The 27852-nt window shown below is 32.6% G+C and overlaps 4 protein-coding genes across 4 annotated transcripts; 2 read left to right on the top strand and 2 right to left on the bottom strand.

The window, feature by feature from the left end:
• The first annotated feature begins 863 nt into the window (after positions 1–863).
• LOC107002606 (sulfoquinovosyl transferase SQD2-like) lies at positions 864–7406 on the top strand. Its single transcript, XM_015200690.2, has 11 exons — positions 864–1364; positions 3052–3118; positions 3525–3595; positions 3781–3898; positions 4032–4105; positions 4301–4356; positions 4449–4532; positions 4734–4821; positions 4919–4996; positions 5104–5160; positions 6658–7406. Exons 1-11 carry the CDS (start codon positions 1036–1038, stop codon positions 7145–7147), a joined length of 1512 nt encoding a protein of 503 aa, XP_015056176.1. The 5' UTR covers positions 864–1035; the 3' UTR covers positions 7148–7406.
• A 287-nt stretch (positions 7407–7693) lies between these two features.
• On the bottom strand, positions 7694–11497 carry LOC107002465 (laccase-4-like). Its single transcript, XM_015200503.2, has 6 exons — positions 11303–11497; positions 10780–10931; positions 10458–10702; positions 10120–10248; positions 8832–9761; positions 7694–8058 (listed from the first exon to the last, which is right to left on the bottom strand). Exons 1-6 carry the CDS (start codon positions 11387–11389, stop codon positions 7928–7930), a joined length of 1674 nt encoding a protein of 557 aa, XP_015055989.1. The 5' UTR covers positions 11390–11497; the 3' UTR covers positions 7694–7927.
• A 4026-nt stretch (positions 11498–15523) lies between these two features.
• LOC107002466 lies at positions 15524–16891 on the top strand. The gene is made up of 2 exons (XM_015200504.2): positions 15524–16004; positions 16179–16891. Exons 1-2 carry the CDS (start codon positions 15684–15686, stop codon positions 16626–16628), a joined length of 771 nt encoding a protein of 256 aa, XP_015055990.1. The 5' UTR covers positions 15524–15683; the 3' UTR covers positions 16629–16891.
• A 2606-nt stretch (positions 16892–19497) lies between these two features.
• LOC107002464 (protein OCTOPUS-like) lies at positions 19498–23383 on the bottom strand. Its single transcript, XM_015200502.2, has 2 exons — positions 21171–23383; positions 19498–20072 (listed from the first exon to the last, which is right to left on the bottom strand). The coding sequence occupies exon 1, from the start codon at positions 23102–23104 to the stop codon at positions 21179–21181; it is 1926 nt and encodes a 641-aa protein (XP_015055988.1). The 5' UTR covers positions 23105–23383; the 3' UTR covers positions 19498–20072; positions 21171–21178.
• Between the last annotated feature and the right edge of the window lie 4469 nt (positions 23384–27852).

Below are 27852 nucleotides of genomic sequence, written 5' to 3'. Positions count from 1 at the left end.
TATTGCCAAACAGCTAAATAAGTCAAAAACCAGCTTTTAAGCTGAGCCAAACAGGCTCTAAAACTGTTTCTTTCCTTTGTTGCAAAATGGAGTCAAACTTCTACTTTTACTAACTAATTATGAGTCTGTTTTGAATTCAAAATATGTTGTAGCCTGCTATCTATGTTGCTTGAACTCTTCAAAAATGTCAAGCGATACGTGTCAGATTCGTCTAAAGTTATGTATTCTTGGAGAATCCAATATGAGTTCGACATCAAAAGTGAAGTGTTCGTGCAACTTGTCTCATTTTTTTTTGTTAATAGAAAAAGAACATAGAAGGTAATTTGGGGTGCAGTTAACTAGTGTTTTTGCATAGGAAGGGATGTGTACAAAGTTACATGTTACATACAAATTCGATGAAGTTTGAATAGATTGAGTCAAACTTTATCAAAATTTAATCTAATCAAGTTGAACTGGGTCGAGTTTTGATAGAAATTGAATTGAATTAGATCGAGCTTTGATTGAAATCAAGTGGAGCCATATAATTTTTTAAATGAGTGGATCGAGTCTATTCAAACTAAATTGAAAGACAACAAGAAAGTGTCATTGAACCCTTGTTAATATTAATGATACAATAATTATTTATGTGTCTGGGTGGAGTGTGTTTACTTTTCATATTTTGAATCTCTTAGAAAATTTTGACTCTACAACTATTATGTTATGTAAGATAGTAATATCGATATCCAAATAAAACAAATAATAATATAAACAGTATTTTTTCACAAATTACGATCTAGAGAGATTTTCGAAAATGAAAAAAAAAACAACAAAAATGTGTCAATAACATGAGAACGACCCAATAATATATCTATTAGCGGCTTGTGAAACTTGTGGCATATACTCTCCAATTATTCCTTACTGTAAATAAGAATATCCATTGCCGGAGTCCCTTCCATGGCTCCTCAATTTCTCTCTATCTTCTAAATTTCACACTTCTCTGCTCACTGAGCTAATCAAATTCAAATATATTTAACATCATTATCCAAATAACTCACCATGGCTGCTTCTTCTCTGTTTATAAATCCTGTTATCTCTTCTTCTTCTTCTTCTTTTGTTTCAGTACCTACTAGTTTTCATGATTTTTCTCACTTTTCTACTTCAAGAACAAACCCCATTAGCTTAATTTGTACAAAAGATAATTTTTTGCAGTGTGAAAGGAGATTTAGGGAAAGACCCTTCAAGAAAAGACCCTTAATTGCAGCTAGCAACATGAAAGGAAAAGAATATAGGGAAGAAGAGGAAGAGGGTCCTCCTCCTTTGGCTGAATCTGAGACGACTTCGAAGCCTAGACGTATTGCTATCTTCGTTGAGCCTTCTCCTTTTTCGTGAGTGATCTTTTTTCCGTTTATAGTCTTATAGTTTGAGCCTAAACTGCAACATTGTTGGCGTTAATTGCTTAACTTTGGTTCTGCTTACTGTTATGCTCTTTCTGTTTGTTGAGTTGACTACTGAGTGATCCATCAGGTCTAATTTCTTCTTCAACCCTTCTGAGCTTCTGTGACTTACTTCTCTCTATTCATATATATATTGACAGATATTACTGATGTGATAACTAATCATTTGTTTCGCCTATAATGAAAATGGCATTCCGTTATTGAGTATCATTTTTGCAGCAGTATTGTCAATGTATGCGAATTCAATTGTCTCATATACTCAATCTTCTCTGCTATGCAATTTTGATGATTCTTGTCTATTTTCCGAGGAGCTTTTGCTGTTAAAAGTACTTGATGCCTTTCCTCATATGTTGTTTGAATGATCTTCATATCTTCACTTATATGCTAGAATGTAGTAGATAATGGACTCTTAGCATAAGAATTTCGATAATGCAATCTTTCTCTTTTTCATCCTATGCAATGTACACTTTGTTGGGTTTTATTTGCCCTGATTTCTTACCATAGTAGGTTTTCCTTTTAGGAAAAGGTTTTGGATTGACTAATCCTTTTCTTGTAGGAAAAGGTTTAGGACTCTATAAATAGTGGAATGTTCCTTCTAACTTAATCAGCATTCACAATGTAGTCTTAAGAACTTTGAGAGTTTTGGTTAGAGGGAGAATTTGTGGGTCACAAGCTTGATACATTATCACTTGTGTGAACCTCCCATGTATTCCGAGTGAATTGGTTGAGGTTGTTCCCCTCTTTATTTTGTACTCTCATATTTATAGTGGATTGCTCATCTCCTTTGTGGACGTAGGTCGATTGACCGAACCACGTTAAATCTTTGTGTCTTTTGGTATATTTCTCGTTGTCTTCTTACTCGTGGTCTTTCGAGGTTTGCTTTGCTAGCTTCCGCATTTACACCTACTTATTTCCGGTCCTAACACACTTGATCAACTATCTGTCCACATTTGCTTTTGGAACAGATCTCTGATGTGTGAGACATGAGAACTGGAGCCAATAGACCTTGAATAACTTGTAGGAAAGGGACTTATGTTGAGGCTTAGCCTAGACCTAAAAGGGAGGAATGAAGATTTTCTAACAACTGTAGCTATTGAAGGAAAGTCGCATTCTTGTTAGTTATAGCAATGTGCATGGTCAATCACAATCTCAAATCTTTTTTTGTTGCACTGGTTTACCACTTCAGCATTGGAACCTAAATTTTTTCTTTTTATTTTCTTGAGCTGCATTTTAATCTATGTTATCTCTGCATTCTTTCTTTAATGGTCCTCATAGTATTTTGGGAAGTCAATGAATATTGATCTGGCAAAATAAATATAGCTCTGTCCAATAAGACGCCTTTTAACTACAGATACACTTGAGCAGAATACCCACTTCTATTACATTTTGCTGTCTTTATTGCTCAGTGGCACTTAGAAGTGACATTGCCTTCACCCTTTAATTTTGGGAGTCGGATATGTTCTCAGCTGGGGACTCCGATGTCTTATATGGTGAATTTGGATCAGCTCCGATCAGTAATTTTAGAGAATAAAGATTGACATGTCTAGAAAAACAAAATGCTTGCTCAATTGAGTTTACACTCTGACATAACCACCATTTTCCTTTGTGAAATGTGCAGGTATGTATCTGGCTATAAGAACCGGTTCCAGAATTTTATAAGATATCTCCGTGAAATGGGGGATGAGGTATACTCGTTGCTGACAAGAGTGTTGTTGATAACTGATAGCTGTTGGTGTTCTTTTGGCCTTCTGAGTTTACTGCTATACCATGTGTCTACCCACAAAATTGATATGTTTGAGTTGTTTATTCATTTCAAGTTCTCTCAGGATGCTATTTGCCAATCAGGAGTTCATTATCTTGACCTCTACTAGTTCTGTTCCCCTAAACTAATTTCAAGCAATCTTGAGATTCTTTGTCTGCACTTACCTAGAAACAGTTATTCTAACAGTCATTTAGTTCATAGGGACTTACTGTAATACTTCTTAGCCATAGTTCAGCCAGACTGTTGAGTGAGTTCCCACACAAACTAAGAATTGAAGTTTACATCTGATCTTTGGCCACTTATACTCCTCTGTTATTTTTGGGGTACAGGTTATGGTTGTGACAACACATGAAGGAGTACCTCAAGAGTTTTATGGAGCAAAGTTGATTGGATCAAGAAGGTTGCAGATTCTACTTCCTTTCCCATATTCTTTTTCGTGTTTACTCAATGAATTCACTCAATTCTATCTGTTACAATATCAGCAAAAAGATCAGCGGCATTTTAGGGTGCATGACTATGAAATATTCTCCATGTGTGGTGTTTGGCTAGTTAGTTAAAGAAACATTTTTCTCTCTTCATCTGCAGTTTCCCTTGCCCCTTGTACGAGAAGGTGCCCCTGTCACTAGCCCTCAGCCCAAGAATAATTTCAGAAGTAGCACGATTCAAGCCCGACATCATACATGCATCATCTCCTGGTATAATGGTGAGTTTTCAATTTCTTTTTGCTCCTCCTTTAAGTGGTGCAGTGATGTTCGTCTTGTAGCTTCAAGGAGCTTAAGATTGTTCTAATTTTTTCCCCAGCTTGCTGACAGAGATAATCTTTATCTTATGGTTAGGTATTTGGTGCTCTTATCATTGCAAAACTGTTATGTGTGCCGATAGTGATGTCTTATCACACGCATGTGCCTGTGTAAGTCACATTTTTGAACATCTTGTCTCCAGATGGGAACATTTGATAGGTTCTGTAAGTTACATGATTCAAGAAGCCGAAACGTTTTCTCTGTTGATCTTCCTGATGAATAACATAGAGAATGAGTTCCTGAAGATTCTCTTACATTCTATATTAATTTAGGGTTCTACACTGATCCTGCCCCTTATTTTGCAGATACATACCTAGATATACCTTTAGTTGGTTGGTGCAACCTATGTGGATGATTATAAGTATGTGAGCAGAGCATTCTCTTCTGCAGTATCTATTCTCTCTCAGGTCTCCAGCTCTGTATACTAATTAAGACATAACTGCTGCTTACCAGAGTTTCTACATAGAGCTGCTGATCTTACGTTGGTGCCATCTGCTGCTATTGCGAAGGATCTGAAAGCTTATAGGGTGACAGCAGGTAAACGACCGAACAGGTGTACTTGTTACTTACACCACGGCATGAACTTTACAATTAGCAATTTAAGTTAAAAACAGTATTGTCTTCTCTGTTTGGTCAAAAGTTTTTGTTGGTCATAGATGCGAACTCCTGTTAGCTTCTTTTTGCTGCTAAAGCTCTGCTCAGAGCTGTTGACTGTTCCTCTCTTTTCCTATTTGTCAGCTAACAAAATACGTTTGTGGAATAAGGGTGTTGATTCTGAGAGCTTCCACCCCCGGTATCGGTCTCATGAAATGCGGCTAAGACTGAGGTGGGAGCTTCCCGCTGAAGAGTCTATTCACTATATAAACAACCTTAATGTGTACTGATAATTATTTTTCATTTCTCCTGTTACTTTTCATGATCAGTGACGGGGAACCTGATAAACCATTGATAGTCCATGTTGGACGACTTGGAGTCGAGAAGAATTTGGATTTTCTCAAAAGGTATTGCCTCTCTTTGTTAATGAGAAAGGATAAAACTTGCACTTTTGACTATGAAAGTGAATGAAGGTGTAACTTGCACATGGCATTTCAAAATGACTTTGGAACAGGTTAATGGATAGACTTCCCGAAGCTCGTATTGCATTCATTGGAGATGGGCCATATAGGTGAGTTGCAGTAGCAATTTACCATTTCACTGAACTTCTCCAGGATCATTTACCTATACTTACTGTAAAAGATATTTGATATACAGTATCATGCACAATAAGCTGTCTTGTCTCCTTTTCTCTCCCTCTTTCTGATAGTCAAGTCTATGATAATAAATTATCGGTGAGGATCTCGTGTGAAAAGAGTCATGACTAGACACTAGTTATATTTCACTATGCTACCTGATAATCCCACTGAACTTTTATCGACTTCACTTTAGCAGGTAATTTTTTACTAAAGAAGATGAACTTATAACAATAGTACCATTTATATGTTGTGTAGGAGTTGCTAAATTATTGGTAGAGTTTCTTAGCTAAGCATTACCCCATTTCATTCATTACCTGTTAGATGGTACAGAGAACTTAGTGAACAGTGAACTGCATTTCATTATCAGACATTTGGTTAGCGCTAGCTAGTTGAACATGGACGGGAGTTAATTATCTGTTAGCAAGCTGATATGTACCCTAATTATTCACTTCATTCCCATTTGCAGCAGATATGTGATGCATTGCCATCATTAGTCTTGGAGTTATTTATTATGTTGACAAGATATCTCTATGTATATATACTATAAACTAGCGTGTTATATATTCCCTCAACATGGACAGACTTGAAATTTTTTATTCTCCAGTTTATTCTATTATACCTGATGGCATAATGCATACTGTAACCTTGGAATTCGAGGTGTCTTAAAAGTCAAATCACATTAGCTATCCTTTCTCTAAATTAAACTTTCTACTTTGGCAAGAACTACTGGATTTGATCCACAAGATTGGGAAATTGGTCATTTGGAGCTAATGGACTGAGTGATACAATCGTATAATACAAGTGAGAGACCGCTTTTTCCTGCTATGAATGAATGACATCTCCTTTTGTTACCAAGCTTCCTTTAACCAGCCTATCACTCTTCTCTATGAAAAGGTTCCTCCATAATAACTTACAATAAGATATCCATCCCCTTTCCAATAAAGAGTATAAGAGCTTTCTCTTCATCATTGAAATCCGCCATTCACACAAAAGGGAACGAGGAATTTTCAACGAAAAAGGTGCTCCCTGACTTGGACATAGAAATCATAGAAGTAAAATTTTTTTATGGAAGTAAAACAATCTGAAAATCTTAGAAGTAAAAATATTGGTTGGAAGTAAAATTGTCTTCAGATGAATAGCGCTCTTATCGAAGAGACATGTTTGGGGTGTGAAAAAAATCTACTCTAAAATACTATCTGTTGAGAATGTGCACATCAGAATGCATTGGTGTTTATAAAAAAAATCCTGTTTTGATAGAATGCATGCTTGATTGCTTATAAGGCTGCATACACACCACCCTCCCGAGTCCCCACTTGTTGGATTACACTAGGTGTTGTTGTTGATAGCCTGTATGCTTAACATGAGACATGTAATTTTTCATTCTTATAAAAGATTGAGCTATAAATTATTCATTTCATCACTTGTTATAGGGAGGAATTGGAGAAAATGTTCTCTGGCATGCCTGTAGTGTTCACAGGTATGTTACTAGGGGAGGAACTTTCTCAGGCATATGCCAGTGGAGATATATTCGTTATGCCTTCAGAGTCAGAGACACTTGGATTCGTCGTTTTGGAGGCCATGTCATCAGGACTTCCTGTTTTGGCTGCCCGTGCTGGAGGAATTCCAGATATCATCCCTGATGATCAGCAGGGAAAAACTGGATATTTGTATAATCCTGGGGATATCGACGACTGCTTGAGCAAACTGGAGCCACTTCTGTACAATGCTGAATTGAGAGAAACTATTGGTCGGGCTGCACGTACAGAAATGGAGAAGTTTGATTGGAGGGCTGCCACAAGAAAAATTCGTAATGAGCAGTACAACGCAGCCATTTGGTTCTGGAGGAAGAAGAGAGCACAGTTATCAAGACCATTTCAATGGCTGTTCAAGCGTAGGCTCCAGGCACCCGAAGTACTGTAGGTGATATATTTCTCAGATTTATTGTAAAAAAACATAGTTCTTAGGAAGGTGCTGAACCTCTTATTGCTTACATCTAGATGAAGATTGTAAAACATTAGCCAGCAAATAGTCTGCTGCTGGAATTATAACAGATTTGCAATATTGACCTAAAATACCTAGCCTGTTGTGCTGTTTAAGTATTCATTTCAATCACTGTACATGTGACAAGTATGTGAATTTGTTGAGTTATATACTAATGGAAGATCAATTGCACCAGTTTCATACAAAACTCACCTACAAAACGACGTCGTTTGTAAAATTTTGCATATGTTCTTCCGTATCTCTACTGTTTTCCAATTTAATCTCGCGGATACATATAATTCAGAAGAATATGTGAGCGATTTATACATATCATCAGGTTCAAACACATATATTGAAGTTCAGTTATTTTTACTTGAACTTTAGTTATAGTAACGAAATGATGAAGTCCAACAATTTTTTTACCTGTTTGTCAAGCCTAATTTCAGACTCGACATGTTCAAAGTAGATATATATGAAAAAGAAAAATTAAAAAACGAATACAAGTTACCCTTGAACAACAAAAACAACAAAAAATTGTATACAACACAAATATATCTGTATAATTATTGAGGTTTGCTTGAGCAAAATTCCCCTTTTTTTCCTTTTTTTTTTTCCACTCAAGAAAATGAATATAATGTTTGTTGACTCTCTAATTCTTCTTTTTCCTCATTGCATGGTGCAGCTTTTGCTGTACTCCTTTAGAGGATTTTTTTTTTTTTTTTAGCATTTTGGAAGATCCTTTGGAGGTGGCAAAAGTGACTCATTTGGACCCTTTCCATTATCTACAAGAAATGCCATTTTCAATCCCCATGTTGTGTGTATTTCTAGATGGCAATGCATAAACCAAACTCCTGCAATATTATCAATCAGGATTAAAAGTTAAAGCTCGCGTTTCATCATGTTTCATTGTAAAATTTAATAAAAATTATTTTTAAAGTAAAAAATGATATTTAAAAATTAGGCAATTGTGTTTGACCGTGAATACACTTGGGAGTTGTTTGACTTTTTATGAGTATTTTGGTTTAAAAGTGAACATTCTGTTGTTATTTTTCAAATTCTTCGACTCAAATTTCAAAATATTATGAGCAAACGTGTTTTTCAGAGTTCAACTCTAGCAAAGAGCGTAAAAAGTTCCATGGTCAAACACTAACATACTATATTATAAGTGGCCTGAATGTATAAAAGCATTTATATTATTACAATCCTTTCATTTTAATACATTTGTGCATTTTAACTTATTTTTAGAGTTAATTAGATTAAATTATTTCAAAATTTTAAAATTGAATCAAGATATCTAAAAATTACATAAAAATTTTGGTCTAAGTTATTAATTTTTCCAATCAATATAATAAAAAAAAATATCATCTCAAAATATTAATCAAAAGTCAAATATTTCGACTCTCAAAAAGCAAATTTTACATTGTGACTAACGAAGTAGGATAAAAACAAAAAGTAGTGACAAGACAAATTACTTAGCTTAACCGTTCATAATGGTTGATGGATTATCAAAAAAAATTAGTTTGTTAGCTACCATCAAACAAAGTTCATAACTAATTCCAATCCATTCTATAACATTAGTAATATAAATTAAACTCGAGAAACACAAAAAGTTATCAGAACGTACCTGGATTATCAGCGCGGAATCTTATAGCAACCCATCCTCCAGATGGAACTCCAATTGTATTCCTTTCAACAGGATCCATAAGATTAAAATTCTTCGTATCGGTTTTCGGATTAAAATTCCCTAAACCTTTACCCACTGCGAAGAAATTAAAACCATGCAAATGAATCGGATGATTCTCAGGAGCTATAATTCCAGTATCCTGCAAAACCAACTGTACCGTCGCGTTATAACGCAGACGGTAAAGTTTGGTTCCGTTCATCGTAGCCAAACTTGGTGGTGGTAATGTACTCGTATAGTTGAAAATGAACGGCGGATTTCCTGGGAAATCCGTCGTGAAAACGTTTTTTATGCCAAAGAAATGCGCTTGTAAAAGCGCAGTTGTTGGCATAACAAACGTAACATTATTAATACTAGCAACAACCCGGCTTCCATTAGCCGGGATACAAGTTGGGCACGGGTTAATCCCGAGCCCAACTGTAAAAAGTAAAGAATGATCTACATTTTTGGGTACTTTAGCTGGGTATTTTTTCGAATTAAGGCTTTTAAGAGAGTCGATAAAGTTGTTAGCGACTAACGTCGCGTTTTGTGGAGGGGCACTAGTGAGGGTCATCGGGGCACTAGAAAGTGCCCCGGTGTAATGCAACGTGGCGGTAGCTGTCACGTTGTCAACCGCAATTGGTGAATCCATGAATGGAGAAGCAATCATCATGTATTTTCCGAAATTTTGATCTGCTGTGAGTATGACATTTGTTGTCTGGCCAGGGGCAATTAAAATTGTGTCTGATTTGAAGGGTTTAACGTAAGTAGCATCGACTTCAACTACTGTCATTTTGTGACCAGCAATTTTGAAAAAAAGCTCTTCGTTGAGTGCTGCATTGATCACTCGTAACATGTATGTTTTACCAGGAGCAACACTTAATGTGTATCCACCTGCATATAATATGGTCCAACAATCAAATTTATGTGAGATTATGTGCTTACTGAGACAGACAGTTGTGAATTTGACTAATTTTCAAAGCTGAAACTATATGAAAAGTGCGAAAAGTTCACATAAAATGTGAACTAAACATACAAGGCATATGAAACTCTTTCCTTTATAGCACGTTGAGAAAAATGACATATTTTTATAGATGAAGACTTATTTCAAACCTTATTTTGATATGTTTAAAATTGACCATAAATTTTTATATGTGACGAAACAAAAGCTCTTTTTTGTATGCTTTATATAATTTCATGTCTGGTCGAATACTGTCATATAAATTAAAACGAAGCGGTTTACAAGTATTACCTTGAGACGGACAATTGGGGACTGGGCCAGGATGACCATTAATTGTGTGAGCATCAGAAACATTAGGGGCTAATCCTGAATTTAGAGCTTCATTAACCACAGCTTCAGTATCAGATTTCCACCATTCACCTACATTACATCATTAAAAAAATCATTATATAATTTTCCAACGAAAGACATCGTTTTAATTAGCTAGATATGCAATCAAGCAAAATAATATACTGAAAGGGCGAATAAGACTCTTAATTTTCTTTAGTTTATGAAAGACCCTCGGAAATACAAAGAAGAGTAAGAATACAGATTCAAACAAGTATATAGATTAGCGTAAATATGTTCACCTAAAACAACCACAGCTTCATGGTTAGGTTTAGGGAATGGATATGGCACACCACGTTTAGGCAAAATGACAATTGCACCATGAACAGTAGCTCTTAGCCACAAAATATGTGCATGCCAAAATAATGTACCCCTTTGGCCTGTAATTGTGAAATTGTATACATAATTTTGCCCTGGTTGAATTGGACATTGTGTGATATATGCTGGTCCATCTGCCCAACCAGTTCTAAGTTGTCGAATACCATGCCTGTTAATCAGATACGAATTCAGAATTTAAATTTAATGACTATAGTTCACGTTCGTATAAAATATGAATTAACTTACCAATGGATTGAGACATTATATTTTACATGATTAACAACTTTGATTAGTACTCTATCATCTTCTCTAGCATAAATTGTTGGTCCTGGAAATCTTCCATTAATAGTGACAATAGGCTTGCTTGAACATAGACGACTCATGTTCTTCATTACCACCTATAACACCAATAAATATAAGAAAATGAAATCGAAAAAAAACAAAACTATAGGACTTGATATCGATCTAGCCCACCTTACTTGTACTTATTCGTGTTGAAGATTCTTTACTCTCAATAAAAGACTATTTGGACACTCTATCTATATAGTGGTATAAAAAAAAACTAAAATAACTTAGATAACTATAAGTTGAGAAAACCGAACGAATTAATACTCAATTTGTTTGTCTGATTTCGACTTGACACAGAGTTAAAGAAAGTAAAGAAACTTCTGAATATTGTAATCTTAAACTAATAATACGTAAAATAACGTACCAAACGTGATCGTGAAAAGTAAGATAAATAAATTGATACGGAGAACGGAGTACTTACATTGAACTTGTAATGACGAGTAATGCCAAAAACTGGAAAGAAGCAAAAAGCCAAGAGGACAAAAATTCGAAGCCAATTTGACTCCATTTTTTTTTTGTCTTAGTGTGTGTGTGTTTTTGAGTTTGTGTATGTACTTTTTACAGATATCTTTTGCTTTTAAGTTCTAAAAAATATGATTTAGAATTGTTGCATTCTAATTTTGTGACCTCTCAACACAAATTATATATAGATGAAAGGACATTTTACTTAATTTAATTAAAATTCGATGATATGTCATTTTTTTTAGTTAGGTAAATGATGTATATTAGCTAATTTCTCCATCCACTACTCTTACTTGCATGTTACATAAAGTTTACTTATTAGTGGACCCCTATATGTTAATAACATGTTAAAAGAGTGTATATATAATTTGTACATTTAATTTAGAAACAAAAGAAAAATATACCATTTTAAAAGTAATTAATTCCTTAATCCATTAATTAGTTGACTTAAATGAACCAAATTCATGAATATCTATAAAGTAATATATGATGCTTGTTACGTACAGATAAGTTAGATTAGTGTTAAATATTACTTTAATCAGAATGCACTCAACACATCTTATAATCATGACTGAGTAATTACAGTCAGTTGAATATTCGTCATTAAAAAATTAATTATATGATTAGATTTGTAGGTCAAATTAATGAGTTAATTACTTTTTTTGGAGAAATTCCTAACTTAATTTGACATCACCTAAAAGGGAACAGCCTAGATTTATGAAACTACTCGACTATTAATTTTTGTGATGATATATGCCAATTTTTTCTTTAAAACTTAAAAAGAGAAAATAATATTATGACAAGTTATTGAAACATAATATTAAAGTAAATAAAAATGTATGTTTTCTAACAATTTAAAAATTGTCAATTAGATATTTCTACCCATTATGCTAGCGTTTTATTTAACTCGGAGAGAAGTATATAAATACCTTTGAATTCAATACAAATTATTAATTGCGTCTTTGAACAGTGGATAGTTCTAAAATACCTCTTTGTCGAAAGAAGTATTGAAAACATACTTAAATTAGACTTGACGAAAACTTAGAGGTGTATATTTCACTCATGTTACAAGATCTGGTGTGTTTTTAAGTTAAGTTAATTGGTGTTTTTGAGACCGTCAATAGTTCAAGAATAAAAATAGTAATTCACACAGAATTTAATGATGTTTTCAACGTACTTCTCTTTTTAACTTACCTCAAGAAGAAATGAGGATACACAGGGGGTGGCGTAAATTTAAATGAAAAAAAACTTTTAAATTAGATGATCACAATATATTATTGATTTAGTAAATATTAAGTATTAGATGTTTTATACATAAGAAAATCCCCATGCATGAAGGACATAAGCATGCAAGACAACAAAATCATAGTAGAAAACTATTTTAAGTATTAAAAAAGATCCTAGGTAGTTAATACTAGGAGACTTTGCTTATAGGCCTCGTCCATTGCATGAGGCAGTTTAAACATACAAAAATTTCCCATTGGTACATTATTATATTGTATTAAAATAAGAGTAGAAGTATTTGAAAATATTTCTCAATTTAGCGTTAATTTGTAGTTTCGTCTCTAAACTATTGATAGTCTTAAAAATACTCTTCTACTTGACTATTTAAACTTAAATACATTCCGTATTTGTCACATGACATAATAAGTGATCTTAAACTCTTGTAAAAGCATGAGACTCTTAAAAAAAGTTCATGAGAAGTGTTGAAATGATTCTAAATTTGACGATAATTTATGGATGTATTTCACTCATGTGGCAAGCACAAAATTGTATTTAAATTTAGTTAATCAAGAGTGTTTTTTTTAAGATTGAATAATATAAAGACAAAACAAATAATTTACGTAAAATTTAAGGATGTTTTCGGTACTATTATTTTGAAGATCATGATATACAATATAGAGGGATAAAAGTGAGAATAATTGAAGAGCTTTGTCTCATTTGATCTGTTTGTACACGAGAGAGCATTGTACTCTTCAAAATAAAATTTGTGTATCATCTGAATCAATCAAATTCAAATATAAGATCGAGAAATCAATAAAAAATTATTCAAAATCGACAAATTAAAGCCAATTGTAATAGCCAAAAATCTAACTCATAATTAAGTGGTAAACCAAAATATTAAAATTGTGTTGCTAATGAAAAGAAACGTGTCAAAACCCTCAAGCATAGTTCAATAATTATCACCAAATTTGGTGGAAAATAAAAGGATAAAATTAAAGCTTAACTAAATTAGGAACTAGAATAATAAATAAATTGTTTTTGGTGACAGGATATGGGAGTTAATTACACGTTCGAAGAACTAAATAAATTAGTTGTTAAATTGTTTTCATGATTTATATATAAAAAGATAGATCACTATAATTACCTTTATTAGCTAGCTAACAGTGAATATGATATTAAGTATTATATAAACATTGTTTCAAAGTTAAGACTTTAACTTCAACCAATCGATCGTTGGATCCTATTGTCAACCACCCACCCACACTCACATGTAGATACGTATACGTCTACGGAGGCGTATTCATGTATTCGACATACTATTGAATTTGACTATTTGAGTCGTTACAATTGATATATTTTAGTTGTATATATGATATATATAATAACACAGTTTAGATCAAAGTTATTGAGTTCAAACATTACTGAGTATTTTCGCCCATGCCTCATCTATCTCCCCCATCTCAAAGTAATTTTAAGGAAAAATAATAATAACGGGAATAAACTATATATTTCATGTTTTTTATATTTGTTTGTACAATAATGTGAAAAAGAAATATATAATAAAAAAGAAAAGGGAGATAATTAGTAGTTATGACCTTTGTTTAACTAATATTCAGCTCGAGCGCACTTAGTTTCTAACAATCAAGAATTTCTTGGACTCGGTATAATATATATTCAGTATTTTGTAAAATAGTCTAAAGTCACATATGATTGAAGTTCAATTTATTTTATTTTTTCGTCTTCTTTATTTGAAGTTCACGCAAATATATGACTAGTAAATTCGAACAAAAATAACTGAAGTGAGGCACAAATAAACTTTAAGATTAACTTAAGATATCACGTATCTGAAACTATATATATATTGAATAAATAGACACGTAAAAGGAAACTAATGAAAATATAAATTAAATGACAATGTCAAAATTGAGTATTAGTACACTTTGCCCTTCTAATACCTAATTTATCCAGACCAAGTTCTTAATGAAATTAAAGCAACTATACAACTATGTTGTTGGAAATTAGCATATAACATATCATATAGATTTTGCCTAAAAAAAGTTAATTCAATTGGTAATGGAAACTAATGATGAGATTATATATGTCAAGTGATATAATATTTGTAGTGAAGCGTAATGATCTGAATCAAAACTTAAGCACACCATATATGTAAAATATATATAGTGTAAATTAATATGAAAAAAAGATCAAATCGACCAAATCGAACCTTATGTTACTTTTTTAATAAAATTGTGAACTTTTATTTAAATATATAACCGTCCTAAACAATTAGAATGGTCTTTTTAATTTATGAAAAAACCCTAAAATTTACCAACCGAATAACCTTACATGATGTAAATATATTTTATACATTAACAATATGTTAAATTTAATATATAAGTATATTTTATAATATTTTTAAATATAAATATAACATAGGTCCTAGGCCTTTGGTGACTACACGATTTTGGGTCTTTGCTTTTTAATTAGTATGTACTTAATTAAGCTTAAAATTAAAAGATAATGTAATAGATACTATCAAATAATATAGTAGAATCTATGCAAACACTCTTATTAAAAGTTTAAGATCGAATAATACGACAACAAAGTTTAACATTCTTGTCTTCTTGGTGAAGAATCAAAGTTCTTCTTCAAGAACATGTTTGTGAAAGGATTATTTTAATAGTAGTATATTTTGAGAGATATTTTAAAAGCAAAGAAAAAACGAAAATTAATCAAATCTAACCGATATCGAAGAGAAACCAATATAATTGGGATAGTATAATTTTAAAAGTATCCATTTTTAAAATAGTCATGTCACCAATATTCATAGGTTTACACACGAAAAATTGAGAATATCTCTATTCCCTACGGAAGATTCATAAAGATTTTATAAGAAAATCTCCGAAAGTCATATCATTAAAAAAATACAATAACTTCTTTTAAGTCCCATAAGGACCACCCAAAAATAATGACCTCTTTCTCAAAAAAAAATGAAATGGATAATGTAGTTTTAATTAGAGGTTCAAAAGTTCTTCCATTGCATCCCTCTCATAGTTACTAATCTTTAGCTCTCAACACTCATCTTCCTAACCTAAACTTGTGCAAATTCAAAGAAAATGATCCATGTAAAATCTATTCATTCCTCATTAACACCTACACAACAAGCTTCTTTTAACAGAACAAGTTGTTTTAGGAGGAAAAAGACCTTCATTTCCTTGTGCAAGTACTCAAGAAATTCAGATTCAGATGGTAAAGGAGATACGCGTAAACAAGAATTGCTTGCCACAATTGTTCAGCTTCAAACACAGAAAGTCCGTCTAACCGAATACTTAGATGAAAGATCTGCATATCTAACACAGTTTGCTGAAGAAGCCAATTGTGAAATGGAACAGATTGGTGAAAATGCCCTTAAAGAACTAGATGAAGCTGGTGCAAGGGTCCGTTAATGAGTTAATTTCTCGTATGGTCACTTAACTAATAGTCACATTTAACAAAAGAAGTGACTTTTCTGATATAATAACTATTAGTTGAGTGACGATATATAGAGTTTGGATTTCATATCTGAATATTAACATTGTTATTTATTTATTTTGGTTTTGTTTGTGGAGCAGATAATGGTGAATATAGAGAACCAAATGCAAGCTTTTGAAGATTCAGTGGGGTTGAACAAACAAGAGATAGAAGAGAATGAAAAGAAGTTAACAGATTTTGAAGGCCAAATGGAGGAGGAAAGAAATGAATGGCTTTTCTTTAAGAACCTAAGGCAAAGACGAACCGTGGCCGTGGACAAAGCAAAAGCTAAGGAGGAGATGGAGAAGATTAAGCAACTTAGTAGAGAAAATGCTGGATCGACGACTAGAAGGATTGTTTACCTTGCATTTATAGGCCTTGTAGTAGTTGGAATTGCAGATGTTTTCATCTCTTCGTCGTCTGACTGGAGAAAAGGTGCAGTTCTTGGGATTATTTTGGTGTGTTTGCTTTCTCAAGTCATCTATGAGCAGAGTGTTTTATCAGAAACAGACCTGGAGGGAAAACAGAAATCAAAAGAAAACAAAAAGTAAAATCCTATCTCTTTTACAGAAAACAACTAGTATTGTAGCATGAGTTATAACCTCAAATATAATTGTATTACTCATCGCTCATATATCATGCCAAAATTTATCATGCATCATGCAAATTTGGTGACAACACCGTAGCCACCAAAGTTGGATATGTATCGGTTGCTTTATGTCGATCAAAGGAATGATACCTTCTGAATTCTAGAGAATATAGAAGTTGTAGGACCTCAGATTTCTCAAATCTAAGAGGAAATAGTTTCAATTGATGCAAAGATTCTTATTCGAAATACTCGGGGTGTATCAATAATCAGAACAGAATACATCTGTCTATAAGAAAACAAAACTAATTAGCTCCCTGGCATTCTTGGCACGTCAAACATACTATTCCATCAGACCGATGATTAGGTCGTCTAGATCAGGGATCCTTTCTGGTTTTCCGAATTATTGCAGTTGTTAAAGGAAATTCAAATACAGTACATTTACTACTATTATTATCATGTCATTCACATAAAAAGTCCAATACTGTTAATTAAATTTTGTGTTCCCTTTACTGTTCCTCTCATAACTACACACTTGATAAACTTGTATTACTACAAAAGGCATCAATAGGCATATTATAGTAAGAATTCAGTAGACATGAGATCATAATATCTGGTGCACTGGCTAGGTCCATTTAACATCCTTAAAACTCGTCTTTCAGGGGACGTCTCAAGCACAGAGAAATATCAAGGATACTCTAGCGAACTTGTAGGAAAAAAAGAGAATCGAGGAATGTTCGTAGAAAACCATGATGCACACAACAGAATAACCCATGCATGATTGTTACAGTATAACTTTTACCCAATATAGCCTGGCATGCTAATGATAATATGATATAATCACCTGAGGTGAAAAGAGATTCATCTTACGGTTCAAAGCAGGAAGCATGGTATTGTGGAACAAATTTGCCTTCATAGTAAGTATCAAATGGCAATCCTGCACCAAGAAGCAATCTTGCTCCTACTACATTGTGAATTCTCAAAATCGACTTTAGAGAAAGCAAACCGAGGTTAATAAAGAACAAAGACTGAATTTAGAACCTGAAAGCTTCTTACCTGCAAAAGAATCACCTGATAGCTTTAATAAGTGTTCATTTCACCAAAAACCTGTTAGCATCCTCAATTTCAAAGGCTTGGACAAAGCCATTGATAAGGCATTGTAAGTTGAGAATATCGTGTAGTTCCCTGTTTGACATCAAATCATTCATTTTTCCATCTCCGCATAATCTACATTAACAAGACGAATATGCTTAAGTATCCATTTCTCCTCCATCATTTCAAAATCCAAACAAAGTTACAGACTTGTTCAGACATCCATTCTCACACAGCCCGTCAACTGCTGCAATCTCGAAACACTTAAATCTTTCCAACCTTATTTCAACAACCATTGAGTATGCATCATAAACCACAACAGCAAGTAATAACATTCTCAATTATTTCCTTGAATATCCTTTCAATACCATTAACATTGTCTGTTCACCCACAAACAGATCATGGTACTACAAGCAAACATATCCATTTTCCACTCATGTTTTTCCATCACATCCCGAAACTCCCCACATGAACCACTGCATCTCTCATCATACAAACCAACAAATGTGACACCCTTATTACTAGCTGCCAAAACTCATGGTCCATGGATTAAAATACTTAAAACTTTCCATATTTGGAAGAAACTTTCAGTCAAACACTCCATCAAACATCTTTAGAGCATTGCTCAAATGGACACATACAACTACACACATCAGGCTTCTACTCCCCCATATCCAGCCCAAACAAGTCCAGGGGCAGTGCTAGCTTGGGGCCAGGGGTTCATCCAACCCTTCGACGAAAAATTACATTATTCATAAATGATTAAAATTACTTTTTATATATATTACATACGTTGAATCCTGACTCTATCATTAGTAACAACTTTCACTATTCGCCATAATATAATAATCATTAATCACGTTACTAGAATACATAATATTCGTAATGTTTACTTGGTAGGTATAACTCAAAGCTAGAGTCATTATCAAACATAATACTTATTTGATGGATTTTTAGTTAAAAAATGAAATTACACATCAAAATATAACTTTTAACATAACGCTAAGCGTATATAATATTGACCCCATAGGCATACAGTACATTGTACAACATCCCTATTGGCTGACTGATGAAAAAGAGGGGCAAATCCCAAATGTTTTCAAGAAAATCTTTGCCAACCATTTCCACTAAAGAGAAGGTTTTAATGGGTATAAAAGTGAACATTATTCCATAGGATTTCGAGCCTATCCTTGTTACTACTACTTTTTTTTCTCAATCTTTTCTTAGTATTGACTAAGTACTATTGAATTGAATGAGTAAAGGCATGTAAAATATTTGTTCTTTAAATTTGTTACTTTTTGACTTTAAAGGGTAAAAGCATATGTTGATCATTGACACTTTTTCTTGTTGATTTCCCATTAAGATGAGGAAAACACATCATACTATGTGACATATAATCATTACTTTTTCCATTTTATGTTCTCTAAATAATAAACATAGAGCTAATGTAATCAACATATTTACCTAATTCAACACTATAATATACGTAGTTTGACTAATTCAGATTCACATTGTAAAACTCCTATCAAAGACTTTTTTTTCATACCCAGAGATCGAAACTGAAATCTCTATCCCCTATCCGCCAAGTCCATTGGTGATATAAGGAGTTTTCATGGTTTAGTGAGTGTGTATAGGAGATCTGTTAGGGACTTTAGCATTATAGCCTCACCATTGACCCAAATGATTAAGAAAGATTGCATCTTTTTATTGGGATGAAGAACAAGAGAAAAGCCTTTTAAGGCTTCAAAATAATCATATGCTCAAGAGAGCCTATTCAAGATAAATGATCATCTAAGATGAAAAATAGTACAAACTAGCAAGACTTTTCAAGTGCAACATGATCAATTTGTCACTTATATACTAAACCAACAACCCATTGAAAGATACAGAGTTACAGACCCCAATCAAGCAAGTAATAATAAGGTGTAAATCTATATAAAATATATATCCCCAGGACCAAAACGCGTACTTCTGAACCATGAAGACATTGTACTACATATACCGATTCAGTAAAAGAAGTTTATGTATGTGCTACAGTTGAAGGAAGAAAGATTCAGTTTTTTCAACTCAGTCCATAACCAATAATTCAGAGTGTAGAAAGTCTGATTATTTGGCATCTTTGCAATCTAATGCCCTCCGGTAAGTTCATTTGTCCCAGGGAAGCTGGATTTACTTCCAACCTTATCTGACTGAGTTACGTTTGAGCCTCTAACCAACAACTCCATGCGAAAACCTTATACAGGAACTGACTTCATTATCACAGTTGTTACCAAGAAATGAACAACTTGCAGCATGTCTAAAGCCTTAAATCGCGTTCCTGGATTAAAAGGAAATGAAATGAGGAAACAAATTAAGGATCAGTTCCAATGAGGTAGCAACAGGAAACTACAAAACTTTATTTCTAAAAGAACACAGAAACTAATAAAGTCAAAAGAATTATCAGTTCATTTGATCGACAACATAATTGTTTTTCTTTCTTTATTGGGTGGATGATCCACTATGTTTTGTTTCCTTGAAAAGAACTACTATTTATCGACAACGACTAACACATAATAATGAACTCAAGATGCAACAATCATGAAATCACTACTGTAAAGGGAAGGCTGGTATCAAGGTAATCTAGAGACTAAGTATGACACTCGTATTAGGCAGAATCACAATGATCAACGTAACACCTCCAAATAGGTTGGAGTTCCGTGCTCCCAAATCTCAATAAGTTAGCTGATAAGTTTTGCAAATTCAGGTCATTTTTAAGACAGTTAAATCAGTTTTTGCTTCTGAGTGTAGTTGATATACTCACGGGGCGGATCCTCAGGTTTTTATGTATAAGTTTCAAGATAAAACAACTAGTATAGGAATATCTTCACAAGCGAAACTACCATATCCTAGCTGTTAAACATGTGGAGAAAGGATTCAAACATAAAATTTAGAAAACAAAGATAAGACGATAACTAAAGCACACCATGAAACTAGTACACGTGAGATTAGAGATCCTTAACTATCATAGTTCATACTAACCAAATATGACAGTTATGTTAACATTGTTCCCTTTTGGAACTATTGATAAAAAGGAACATGGAATATACAGTTGAATATGGATTTAAGGAGGTAAGATGAACAAACTAAACAAACATAAATGAAGTAAACCACAAGAAGTAAGATTACCAACTCCATAACAAGCATGTACAGATACAATAATCCTACTCAAGTTATGACATAAAGCTAATTCATTGAGAATGAAATGAGAAAGATAATCAGATTAATATCAAGAAGACTTCTTCTTCATGTCAAATATATTAGAACAAGTCCAAGAAGCATTCTTATGACAAATGCATAGTCAACAAATACAATGACACAAGTAATTTTATAACAAATGCGACAAAATTAACAATTAAACGAAAGAAACACCAAGGACCTTGGATTTCAGTACAGGCGAAGTACGCTCCTCCCATTTGGCCTACTTTGTGCAGGTAAACTTCTTCGGCTGCCTCTCATGGGAGCAAAATGGAACCGCAAGAACCCATTATCGATATGATTAGGCGAATACCTTGCACTCCGGTTCCTCTCCAACACGAAATCGTCTTTCTTTTTACCATTGCCATTAGTATCAATGCCAAGATTCCTCACAGTTCCAAAAGATCCACCAATATTAGTCGAATTTCTCCAACTAACACTGCTATTACTCCTAAACATATTCCTATTAAGACTCCCTTTTAAATCACCATTGGTCTCCCTCCTCATGTCTTGCCAAGATCCTGAAAATGACCTCTCCACTCCATTTGATCTACTGTACCTGTCATCTTCTTCATCTTTGTTTCCATTACCTTTCCTATGTATAAATCCCCATATATTCCAGGCCCACTTCTTCGACTTTTTCGATCCCTTTCGTTCCCCATTTCCAATCCCAGAAGCAGTATCCTTGAACCCTGTCAATTCAAAAGTCTCCGAGAAATCATCCCTTAAAGAATTGGAATTGGAAATCGAATTCAAATCCCTCTCAGGCTGAACTTTAGCATTAGACACTGCCTTCATCTCATCAATCTCTGCCACAACAGCAGCTGCTGTTTTCCTAATTGAGTTAGATCTATCAAGACTCTTCCTTCTCCTCGAAGACGAATCCAAGTAATAGTCCCTTGTTTGAGCAGACCCTCCAGGCAAATCAGTTTCCTCACCGATACAATTCGCTGAAACAGGCGACTCTTCAACCGGAATTTGGTCATCCGCCCTTTGGACATGCACTACTGGTGCATCTTCTATCACTGAAACCATAGGCGGAACCCTGGGAATGCTCCTTCCCATGAAGTGGACATCACAAGAAGCTCGAGGCTCATCAAAGGAGTACCTTGGATCATCAATACTAATCCTCCCAATATCGAGAGAGAATCGAGGTTCAGTGTCACAAGACCTCCTCCCAAACCCATAATCAGCAATCTCAGACTGAGTATCCCTGAATTTCCTTGAAATGGGCTTCTCCAATGACAGTGTAGATGAGTTCTCACAATTGTTTCGTTTTTTCACCTTCTGTTTTCGCCTCCAATTGTGCCATTTCTTACTGAAAACTGATGCAGCAGACAAGAAGCTTCCTGCAATCTCCTTCAAGTCCCTTCCACCTGAAGGCTTTTTCACCTGCGAATCGAGATCTATATGATCTTTCATCGGCTTCAATATATCCCCATTCACCAGCTCTTCTTCCACAATTTCTGAATCAACCTCTCTGCAAAAACTGTTCTCCACAGGGGACTCTTCAGTTATTTCATTTACCACATCTCCGTTACCTATATGGCTGATTTGATCGTTTTCTGGTGACTCTTCCTCTTCTTCTTTTAACTCAATAACAGGCCTATTCACAAATGCATCACCAGTATCCTCAGAATGAGGGTTTTTAGCCTCTCCGTCGAGGGAAAATAAGGACCAAAGTGTATTACGAACTCGAACGTCACAAGACTTACGTTGGGGTTCAAAACCAGAACCACCCAAATAGCTCAAAGCTTCGTTTTTAGAAGCTGAAAACGACTTAGTCCGGCGAAGTTCAGGGAAAAATGAAGTGGGTTTAGAGGGTTTAGGAGGAAGAGGAGGATGCTTCTGGTTAAAAGTAGAAAAAGTAGAAGTTTTAGAGAAAAGGGCTTTAATAGCAGAAGCAGATGAAGTAGAAGGTCGACGTGAAGAAGAAGAAGGATTGTTACTACTAGCTGCAGTCTGATCTAAGGTGGTGAGGCGTTCACAGAGGCATTCTGGACAGAATCCGGTGAAATCTTCATCTGGGTGTCTGTCACAACTGAAAGAAGAACGAGGTGGCTGCGGCGGTGGAAGTGGCGGTGGCTGTGTTGGGTCCGCAGTGGTGGGATTCATACCAGGTGGTAATGTGCAATGCTGCGCACTTTGCTCATGTTCTGCAAATCAGAGAAAGAGAGTGAAATATACTGTGAGAATTTGTGAAGAGCTTTGAGTTCTCTCAACAATGGTGAAAAGTGAAGGGACAACAAAGAAGATGAAGAGAAAAATAAAGAAGAATGAAAAATGTCTTCACAACGGACACTCTTTCATCTTTTTTCCCAAATATTATAAATAACTAATTTGTTTGACCAAATATTGTAGCCTTGTCGTTAAATTATTTCATACTTTAGTATAATGTATTTTTTCGAGGGAAGCAGCTTCGTCATTTTCGTGTATCATTCACACCTTATTTTAATCATCGTTATTTATCATAATGTATTGTATTATTAGGTAAACATTATATTTGTTCGGATTGTTAATACATAGTTAGATAATAACGTATAATTTGTGACCTAGACAACTCACAATTTCTGACCTATAAACGAGCACTCTATGATGAGCGAGTAATTTGTGGCTAACTGCATGCGATGAGCTCATGGTTGAATAACCGGCTTAGATTGAATTTGATCTTAGGTCTCCATCGTGAGAAACTCGCCTCCCTCCCAATCATTCAACTATGCCCTTGCGCGCAACATTTTAATTGTTGATATGTGATATTATATAATAACAAAGAACGATATAATATATTGAAATAATGTATTCATACGATATCATACAATATAGCTCAATACAATAATATAATATATTGTGAAAAAATATGTAACAAATTATCTAAGTAGATTTACTCGGGGCATAAATTTTAATTTTTAATAGAGAAATTTATCATGTTTCCTACATTATTTTCCGTATAATAATTCTTTTTTAATTATAATTTAAATTTCACTCTTAAATTTGAACTAATGTCTAAAAATCAAGAATAAAAATGAGATTTATTAGATTAAAAGCCTAATTAAGTGTAAAATTATTTAATTTCAGACGGTTACATTAAAAAAATATACATAATTCGTTAACGAAGAAAATAAAAAACTGAAATACATAAAGTGGGAACGAATACTCACACATGCTCTTTTATTTTATTTTAATCACCTACGTTTATTCGCTTTCCGAGGAATAATATTTTTCTATCTCAATTTAATATTTTCTCCGTTACATTTTATATGTCATTTATTTTTATAAATAATCAGTTCATAATATTGTACTTATTATTTCATAAAATGAATACATAAATTAACTAATCAAAATAAATTAAATCATATTCATTGATTAAAAACTTGTTTCGAAAAAAATTAAATAAGGTAGAAGGTAAAATTACATTATTCCTTTATACAAGTACAAAGTAAAAATATGACATAAAATAAAACCGAATGGTATAAATAAATTAATTTTATCCTTTATTTTCCCTTTTATTGTTCATAGATTATATTTTCAGTTACAGTAAAATTCCATTAAATTTGTCCTTACTCCTAATTAACAATGTAATAAATGGATATTTTTTTCTATATTTAGAAATAATATTACTCCCTAGAAACTAACATGATGTTTGGTACTTGGTAGGCTTATAAGCCCAAAAAAAAAAAAAAAAACCTAGCTTGTAAATATTTTTTTATTATTCATGTGCCTGATAAATAATTAAAAATATTTATGAGTTAAAATTAATCAGATAGAATCATAACTCGGTCACCCCAATTTATAATTTATCGCTCATAAGTACTTTTAATTTGATCAATATTTCTAATATCTTTTATAACTTTATTACTTGTGTAAAATTTAATTTATGTCATTAGTCTTTTTTCTTATTTGCTAAAATTTATATTATGTAATAAAAGGCTTTCAGAATACTTCAAAGGCATTTTGATTAAAAGTGACTCGTGCACCATAATTAGAAAAGAAAATACTATTAACATCTAATTATTAAATACATTAATTAATTATTATAAATTTCGTTATTTCATTTAAATACGTAATATCAACCGAGTATTCTTTCGATATCAAATAATCTATCAATTATTTTTAATCAGCTAATCGAATTTACATATATTGTCAAACAAGTCTACCCCATGTGTGCTAAAATCAAAAGTTCCACTTTTTTTTCATTAGTTCTTTATATTCATACAGCTAGATGATTTTAATTAATTTTAAGGAATAAAATATATTTCTTTTTTTTTTTTAAAAAAAAAAGTATTTGTTTTAATAGTATTTGAGAAGGAACTTTTGATTTTCAAAGATTCCTTTTTATAGTGAGAGATAAAAGCAAAAGTAATAAATCACGCCAACACACATAAGTCTGAATGTGTAATACAGAAATGTCTCATCTCTTTCTCTCCAACACTTCTCTTTTCCCTTTCTTTGCTTTTTCTTTTTGTCTAATAAAACACATCTCTCTCTCTTAGCGTCATCGTTGTTCTGGAATGGTAAATACTATATTATTTTTAATTAAAAATTTTGAGTTTAACTTTTTTTGGATATATAATTTGTTGAGGAGCGACTTATCCTCGTTGTAAAAATTTTTTGTGCAAATTTAATTTGAGTCAAGCTTTAATATGAATATCAAATACTGGAAAAAATAAAAACATTTCTTTTTTTTTTTTGGCTTTTTTCTTGATTTTGGGGTTCCCTTTTGTTTTTACTCTTTTTTATGTGTATCCCTTTTATTTGACACCTCATTTTGAGTTCCACAATTCTACATTTTCTTTTTTATTTATATTCTCATATCATTTGTGGGTTGCTATGTGACATTTATCTCAACTATTTTGGAGTACTTAGCATTGTCAAAGTATAGTTGGAAGAATGACAAGTAATGTATTTAGTTGCATTATATAGTTAAAGTTTTTGGGTTTGAATTTCCGAATACGAAGTTCTCTTTGTTAGGAAATATTATTGATTTATCGTCGTATGAGACTTTCTTATGCAAATTTGAATAAAATTTGATTTCAATGTAGATATTGGATACTGTTGAGAAAATAAAAAAAAATAGTTGCATTACAATTTTTTTTATACAAGTAACTATTTTTAGAGTAAATAAATAAATCCACGATTATTAAAATAAAATGATATTATAAAACATTTAAACACAATATTAATACATTCTTTGACAAAGTTTTAATATTTTGTTCATAATTACCTAAAATAATATAAATGTGGTTTTGACCAACTAGTCTAGTTAAATTTCGTTTATGGGAGAGTTATACAATTGATTCCATCCTTTTATACACAAACTCTATTTTATTGACTAATGATTATTAGGCCTCTAAATAATATGTATATCATATTTTCTAGAAAATTCAAATGTGTGACCAATCTTTTTATTTTAACTAGAAAAACAATGTGTCTGACTAGTGAGCTAGCACTTGGTGGATGTCAAATGAATTTATAAAAATACATAATATTTTTATCGAATTACGTCACTTGAAAAATATATAACGAAAAACAGATTTTCACTGAAACATCAAAAAGCTTTCTAATTTTTTCACGTAAAAATAATATTAATTTTTTCTGACTATTCAATCAAAATATATATAAAAATGACCGCTACACATTTTCTAGTGAAATCTTTAATAGAAAAATAGTGATATTCTTTATTAGCAACTACAATATTTTTGACTATTGTTATACATTTTGATATAGAGAGAAAAAAATTGAAGAAAGACAACACATGAGCAGAGGAGGCAGGAAACGTCCTCGTATAAAGTCCATGAAGATGATGGGACATGCACACCTTTCATTTCGAAATCTCTGATATCCGTATTAAAGCTCAATTATTCAAAATTTATATTATATAAGATTATATTCTGAGTAAAACGATTTTTAGTTCTTATCACGTTATTTTATGTATCCAGAACTCAGAATCCCAAAACTTCTTGGTTAAAAAAACAACGTTAGTGATGTGGAATGTCGTAGATTACGATACTAACTTTTGGTATACATTATTTCTCTCGAATAACCAAAAACACTATCAAAGCGTTATACTCTCCTAGTTAACATACTAAAGATAAGATTTTTAATCCCAAATTTTAATCGGACAAAAAAAAAAGGTCTTCTATTAAAGTTAATTTTAAGCCATCAATCTTATTAAGCGACCTTTGATGTTATGTCATATTAAAGTTAAATATATATACAAAATATTATACTATTGATATGTATAATTAACTTAAATAATAGAGACATGATTTACATTAGCATACGTGTGTGTAATTGTTTTTTTTTTTTTTTTTGGTAAATTATAGTAATTAAACTTGTGTAGGGAATGCATGCTACGTAAAGTGAATCTCTGTCGTCAACTATATATTGTTATTATTCTCTTTATCTTTATTGTATAATATAAAAAATACTACAGAAGAGGAATAAAATAAAAATATGTATAAAAAAAAAAAAAAGCTTTCACATTTGTCTCTGGCTTAGCTGCTCTCTTCATTTTACTTCTTGTTTTTTTCTGTTACATTATATTATAATAAAAAGATTCCAAAAAAGAGAAATCCAAAATAATCTTGAAATAAGCTAGCTATACACCCATCACTATATATAACAAAATTAAGTCATGAAAATATGATTCGTCCGTTATGTATAAGTTAAGTTGGTATATTTTCATGATAAGTTAAATTAGCCATAATTTACCGCTAGTCCATCTAAAAATTGAATTGATTTGATTTAAATATTTAGTTTGAATAGAACATAATAAATATGTAGTGAATTTTTTTTAATTTTATTTTTATTGTTTAATATGTTTCATTTCGACGATTTTCGTGTGCTATAGCACACCATTTTTT

Source organism: Solanum pennellii, chromosome 10 (assembly GCF_001406875.1).
Source record: "Solanum pennellii chromosome 10, SPENNV200".
NCBI classification, from domain to species: domain Eukaryota; kingdom Viridiplantae; phylum Streptophyta; class Magnoliopsida; order Solanales; family Solanaceae; genus Solanum; species Solanum pennellii.
Note: the sequence above shows the minus strand (reverse complement) of the source record. Positions and strands in the feature narration are given on the sequence as shown.

Coding starts and splice junctions, on each gene's coding strand:
- LOC107002606 (XM_015200690.2), top strand. CDS start 1,036: ATGGCTGCTTCTTCTCTGTTTATAAATCCTGTTATCTCTTCTTCTTCT. Junction 3,899..4,031: donor CATCATCTCCTGGTATAATG/GTGAGTTTTCAA, acceptor TCTTATGGTTAG/GTATTTGGTGCTCTTATCAT. Junction 4,106..4,300: donor TATCACACGCATGTGCCTGT/GTAAGTCACATT, acceptor CTTATTTTGCAG/ATACATACCTAGATATACCT.
- LOC107002466 (XM_015200504.2), top strand. CDS start 15,684: ATGATCCATGTAAAATCTATTCATTCCTCATTAACACCTACACAACAA. Junction 16,005..16,178: donor TAGATGAAGCTGGTGCAAGG/GTCCGTTAATGA, acceptor TTTGTGGAGCAG/ATAATGGTGAATATAGAGAA.
- LOC107002464 (XM_015200502.2), bottom strand. CDS start 23,104: ATGAATCCCACCACTGCGGACCCAACACAGCCACCGCCACTTCCACCG.
- LOC107002465 (XM_015200503.2), bottom strand. CDS start 11,389: ATGGAGTCAAATTGGCTTCGAATTTTTGTCCTCTTGGCTTTTTGCTTC. Junction 10,932..11,302: donor CTCGTCATTACAAGTTCAAT/GTAAGTACTCCG, acceptor TTGGTGTTATAG/GTGGTAATGAAGAACATGAG. Junction 10,249..10,457: donor TGAAGCTGTGGTTGTTTTAG/GTGAACATATTT, acceptor GATGTAATGTAG/GTGAATGGTGGAAATCTGAT.